The sequence below is a fragment of the Pseudorasbora parva genome, chromosome 12 (assembly GCF_024679245.1).
Source record: "Pseudorasbora parva isolate DD20220531a chromosome 12, ASM2467924v1, whole genome shotgun sequence".
NCBI classification, from domain to species: Eukaryota; Metazoa; Chordata; class Actinopteri; order Cypriniformes; family Gobionidae; genus Pseudorasbora; species Pseudorasbora parva.
In genome coordinates, this window is record NC_090183.1 from 37,222,908 (window position 1) to 37,229,409 (window position 6,502).

At 38.4% G+C, this 6,502-nt stretch overlaps 1 protein-coding gene across 1 annotated transcript; it reads left to right on the forward strand.

Moving 5' to 3' along the window:
• The first annotated feature begins 166 nt into the window (after positions 1-166).
• On the forward strand, positions 167-1,674 carry gpx1b (glutathione peroxidase 1b). Its single transcript, XM_067458503.1, has 2 exons — positions 167-481; positions 1,042-1,674. The coding sequence occupies exons 1-2, from the start codon at positions 260-262 to the stop codon at positions 1,390-1,392; spliced, it is 573 nt and encodes a 190-aa protein (XP_067314604.1). The 5' UTR covers positions 167-259; the 3' UTR covers positions 1,393-1,674.
• The last annotated feature ends 4,828 nt before the right edge of the window (positions 1,675-6,502 follow it).

A 6,502-nucleotide genomic window follows, 5' to 3' on the forward strand; every position in this document is an offset into this window, starting at 1 on the left:
ATACAAAATACGTCCAATAACACACCAGTAGACCCACAAACAATAGGATAAACATTTTCAACCTTAGTAAAGTGAACACTTTAGTGACGCTCCCTAATATAGTATGGGCGTGATTTAAACGTGGGCGTAGTCTTGCAATGATTGGTCACTGCATATCATACCGCCCTCAGTTTACAGTCTTATATTCTGTCATTTTCCTCCTAGGCTTGTAACGTTACATGTGTGTGTGTGGATCAGTTAGCTCCAAGTAGGGATAATCATGGCTGGAATAAAATCGTTTTACGACATCACAGCAAAAACTCTAACAGGAGAAGAGTTCAAGTTTTCTTCTTTACAGGGTAAGGTCGTCCTGATCGAGAATGTCGCATCTCTTTGAGGAACGACCTCCAGGGATTACACCCAGATGAACGAGCTCCACGAGCGCTTCTCCGACAAAGGGCTTGTGATTCTGGGAGTCCCCTGCAATCAGTTCGGGTATCAGGTAAGATGACCACCATATGTCTGGTTCATTCAACAGCCCATCACTGCTGAACAGGTGCCTGTGACGCACTCTATCTGTCATGCTCCCTTACACCTCTTTTAATTTATCTGTATAAACTAAGGGCACATATACATAAATAAAAATAGAACATCAATGATGGTAACACTTATTTTTGTCTTTTTGTCATTCATTTGTAAATTATAATGCTTAATATCATTATTAATTATTTTTCATTAAAATAGTTTGAAATAATACATTTGAATTGACATTATTTTCCTGTTGTTGTTTTTTTTTAGTTTTTTTTTTTTTATAATGTTAACTAAGCCTCTGATCTATTAAATAGCCTATTATAAAACTATAGTCTTGGTCTTGAATTAATATAATTTTTGACTGAATATAATTTTTACTTCTAATATATGAATGCAATAATGAACCATGAGTAACCCTTTACCCTTGACTATATTCTCACTGTTACTGGAAAAGTATTACTGAGCTTGTGACTCTATATATTTTATATTAGATATATAAAAGTTTCCAATATATATTTTTTTTTTCTTCAGGAAAACTGTACAAATGAAGAGATCCTTTTGTCCTTGAAGTATGTCCGTCCAGGAAATGGCTATGAACCTAAATTTCAGCTCTTGGAGAAGGTCGACGTGAACGGGAAAAGCGCTCACCCTCTCTTCGTCTTCCTCAAGGAGAAACTACCGTCTCCGAGCGATGAGCCAATGCCCTTCATGAGCGACCCCAAATTTATTGTGTGGAGTCCCGTATGCCGAAATGACATCGCTTGGAATTTCGAGAAGTTTCTTATCGGATCTGATGGAGTGCCATTCAAACGCTACAGCAGGAGATACCTGACGAGCAACATCGAGGGAGACATCAAGAAACTTCTCAGCATAGCCAATTAAAGTATATTTTGTCTTAAGGGTCAAACGGGTGTCAAAATAAATCACTAATAATCCTACTTGCATACCTGAACCTATATGGGTCTCCAATAGGTTTTCAAGGCAGGTTGTGCTCTCATGTGCATGATGTTGCTGAGTTTGGACTTTTACTTCATGAAGATGCTCCTGTAAACATGCTAGTCTGTGGGGAGCAGCTGATGCCCTGTAAAAGTCTGAACTGAACAGTTTCATCTAGCTCTTGTATGGCACAACATGCATTTTGGACCAATAAACGTGTGTTTTCTACTCAAGTCTCAAGAAGTCCTTTTTCAATTCGGCTTCAGTTAGTGTGGGAGGACTGGAATAAAGGCTTTTAGGGTTTTGTCTGTTGTGTAATACGGTACTGATCATCAGGTGCATTGAGGAGGTTCATTCTGTATTAATGAGTTCCAGTGGAAACTTATCTCTAGGGTGGGTGTGTGAGCTGGGAGTAGAGTTTCCAATTGCAGTTACTAGGCCAAACATGTTTACATGCAGTTGCACATAACTTAAAATTAAAAATTATATATAGAGAAATTGAAAAAATTAAGAGACCAATTTAGTATTGATTTCTCAATGTTAAGTGGTCTCATTTTGTTCCCCCATTATCTATACATACTAGCCTAGAAATCCAGACGCACCCTGGCGGCAGCAAATCTAATCTGCCGCGAGTATCTTCTAGCAACTCTCAATACACGTCTGACTGTGGAGATCCACTTATGCGACACGACTGAAGCGTGATGTGACGCTTCCCGTCATTTGTGCGTTTAAATCGTTTTAAATGCAGCACTGCCATCCCGGAATGCTATGCGGGTGCGTTAAAGTCGCTTGACGTCACCCATAGGAATAAAGTAGAACACGGTGCAACAGAAGTGTTGCACGGACAAATGGATCTGCACCTTTAGGTGTAAAAATCTAACTGGTCAGGCCAATCACGTCGTGTATAAGGTCGGTGGGCGGGGCTTAACATAATGACAGCCGAGTTGCGCTTGCGTGTTACTAGTAAACACAGAAGATGGCGAACAGCGGTCTTTCGAATCAACTTTGGCCGTGACTCTGGAAGACTTGGTGTTAAGCTTTTCTTTGAGAAAAGAACGGCACTGAAGTCATTCTTAAAAAGGGAAGATGTGTTCGGAGTTTTGCCGACCGGATACAGCGAATGTTTAATCTATCAACGAGCTCCGCCTTTGTTGTTCTGGTTGGTTGTAGTGCTATCCAATTGTGTGCAGAGGGAGTTTGAAAGACAAACGTTTATCCCGCCCCTGGGACTGAGCCCTGTCAATGGTGAGTTTCTCCGAGTAGCCTAGGCTTGTCAGGCTATATACATACACTACATTGCCAAAAGTATTGGGACACCCCTCCAAATAATTTAATTATTGTGGTCCAATCACTTAATGGCCACAGGTGTATAAAATCAAGCACCTAGGAATGCAGAAGCATGTACAAATAGACATAATCTAGAAAGAATGGGTCACTCTCGGGAGCTCTGTGAATTCAAGCGTGGTACTGTGATAAATCCATTCATGAAATGTCCTCACTACTAAACAGAGGTGGTCAAAGTACACAACTTTATTACTTTAGTAAAAGTACTACTAGTCAAATATTACTCTGTTACATGTGAAAGTTGTAAAAGCATATTTTTACCTAAGTAAAAATACAGAAGTATTTTTTTTTTTAAAAGTACTTAAGTATCAAAAGTACATTTCGGTTTTTACATCATCACATTATTTTATTGTTGTATGAATGCACACTATGCCATCATGGTTTAAGTCAGTGATGCCAGTCAGTGATGCTCCACCTGACATACTAGCACATGACTAACAAACTAATTTAAAGGGGATTTTTAAATTATAACTTTTATATAAGTTACAAAGCTGCTCACTTTAAGTATGCACGGACCCTATATACACTGATACACATCTGATATTCTCCCAACTGTTTACTTTCATTTAAGACATAATCAACTTTTTTATGCGAACACTCAACAAAATTAGCATTTTAACATCCGTCTTCTTCCATTTTGCTATAAACTATGAATCAGTGTTCAAAAATGCTGTGAAAACATTGAACTTCACTTGACCCTACAAGAGTGATTCCTGAAAGGCTTTCTGCAAATACCCAAACACCTTTTAAAGAAGAAGAAAAATCATCCACTGACTTTCAAAGCTGCTACAGAAACGACTTTTGGCTTTGAGGACCTTGATAGAAATGTAGTGGAGTTGAGTAAAAAGTACAATATTTGTCTTTAAAATGTAGTGAAGTTAAAGTAATTAGTTTCCAGATAAAATAATAGTCAATTAAAGTTACTGTTCACCTCTGCTACTAAATATTCCATGATCAACTGTTAGTGGTATTATAACAAAGTGGAAGCAATTGGGAACAACAGCAGCTCACCCACGCAAAATCACAGAGCAGCGTCAGCGCATGCAGAGGTTCACAGTGCGCAGAAGTCACCAACTTTCTACAGAGTCAATACAGACATCCAAACTTTGTGTGGCCTTCAGATTAGCTCAAGAACAGTGTGTAGAGAGCTTCATGGAATGGGTTTCCATGGCAGAGCAGCTGCATCCAAACCAAGTGCAATGCAAAGTGTCGGATACAGTGTTGCAAAGCATGCCACAGCTGGACTCTAGAGCAGTGAAGACTTGTTCTCTGGAGTGACGAATCACACTTCTCTCTCTTGCAATCCGATGGACGAGTCTGGGTTTGGCGGTTGCCAGGAGAACTGTACTTGTCTGACAGCATTGTGCTACGTGTAAAGTTTGGTGGAGGGAGGTTTAGGGTTCAGGGTTGTTTTTCAGGGGTAGGGCTTGGCTCCATAGTTCCAGTGAAAGGAACTCTTAATGCTTCAGCATACCAAGACATATTGGACAATTTCATCTCCCAAAATCCGTGGGAACAGTTTAGGGATAGCCTCTTCTTGTTCCAACATGAGTGGGAACCAGTGCACAAAGCAATGTCCATAAAGAAATGGATGAGTGAGTTATGTGTGGAGGAACTTGACTGGCCTGCACAGAGTCCTGACCTCAACCCGATAGAACACCATTGGGATAAATTAGAGGGCAGACTGAGAGCCAGGCCTTCTTGTCCAACATCAGTGCCAACAACTGCACTTCTAGAAGAATGATCAAAAATTCCCATAAATACACTAAACTGAAATATAAGATTTGAATACCAAATCAGCATATTAGAATGATTTATGAAGGATCATAAATAACAGTTTAAAATACATTACAATAGAAAATCAGTTTTTATATAGTAGTAATATTTCACGATTTAACTGTTTTACTGTATTTTTGATCAAATAAATGCCGCAATGGCAAAGAGACTTCTTTCAAAAACACTAAAAAATGCATATATTTAAAACCATTGCAAACATTCTTATAAACCCATTTCTACTTACATCAGCCAAAACCAATACCATTTTGCGAATACCACGTACCCGTGTAAGTTTTTCAGTTGGCTCTATATTTGCAAGGCTTTCCTGTCATTGCACTTACATTCATGCATTTGGTAGATACTATTATCCAAAGCAACTTGCACTGCATTGAAGGTTTATACATTTCTAGATAAAGTTTTTGCATTCCATGGGCATCAAACCTTGGCATTGCTAGTGAAACATTATACAGTACAATTTGAGCCAGAGTGATGCCAGTGTTATTAAAGATAATGTAAAATAATAGTAATAAATAGGTAGGTGGAAACTTGACTCATGCTATAGATTATGATTCATAATTAATCTTAAACAAAATCTCATAAAAGAAAAAGAAAAACAAAGCCATTATCTAGAATCAGGCTTCCACATTTTATTTTATTTTCAATTCAAATAGGCTTATTCAAAATCTGGTGTTGCACATCTTGGCATGATAAATAGAAGAACACAAAGCAGCTATGTACTGTGCCCCAGATTATGATCATGTACATCTACGCAAGGTCTATGAAATTACAAAAAAAAAAAAAAAAAAAAGTTTAAATGTATGTTTTACTGATGCAGGAGGATAGCTTGAGTCAATAGTCAGTTTGTCTTAAATTGTATAGCTGGATCGTGAGTTTTAACACAACAATCGTGGATTTACCAGTAGGTGACTGCTAATACCATATAAAGGTCACAACCATCTAGTCTCCATTTTGCAGATTTCAAAATTTGCATGCTGTTTTGCCACACACAAAAAGAATATGCTTCGTGTATTATGTTCTTAGCAATATGAAGCACTTGTCTTTCAAGTTCAGTTGTAGCTAAAGCCATCCGACAGTGCCACATCTAAACACAGGGCAGATGTGCCAACGTACATATACATGGTAATAATATCAGCTATTAGAATGCATCTTGAAGGTTGTTCTTAATTAAAACAATGGCCATTCTTTGTGTTCCTCTTTGTTGTGTACATATACCTGTTCAAGTGTCATACTATAGCACCACGTTCAAGCACTCCATATTCCTCTGGACTGAAGCCATTTAGAGAAACATCCACCATAAAGAGAAAAAGGAGTATTATTACAAAGCACAAACCATTCGATCAGAAATAGGATGCTTTGGAACGGGTTTGGGACACAACCGTGACTTACGTTCACTTGTTCCACTGATTCTTAAGCTTCCCTTTGCACAGTTTTTGGGGAGTGAAGGCCTTTTGTGTGAATATATTAGAGATCAGCCTTGCCCAAACAAAACATGATAAACCTGACATTGTGATATCCTTATAGTTAAGCAGCTCTGAAAGTGAAATATTTCACGACAACACCCTCCGGCATAGTATATTTAACAAAAAGCGTTGCTTGTGATAGGATAAAGGAAACATGGAGACAATATTTAATAAGAGCGCAAGCTTCTCCGAGAGAATCGCTGTGCTTATCACCACACGCTTAAGTTATTAAACACAGAGTCTATTTTTCACACGAGGCACATGTTACAAGATGCTGATAGCTAGAGTCCAACGCAAATGTGTAGAGGCATAATTTAAACATTTCAGAGGAGCGTAATGTTGCATACATAGTCTATTTTTAGGCATTTCCCCTCTCCTGATCTAGTTCATCTAACATTCATGTCGTCCAAAGAGAGGTTATATTGCCATTTCACCCTCGTTCTCATTTCAGACTA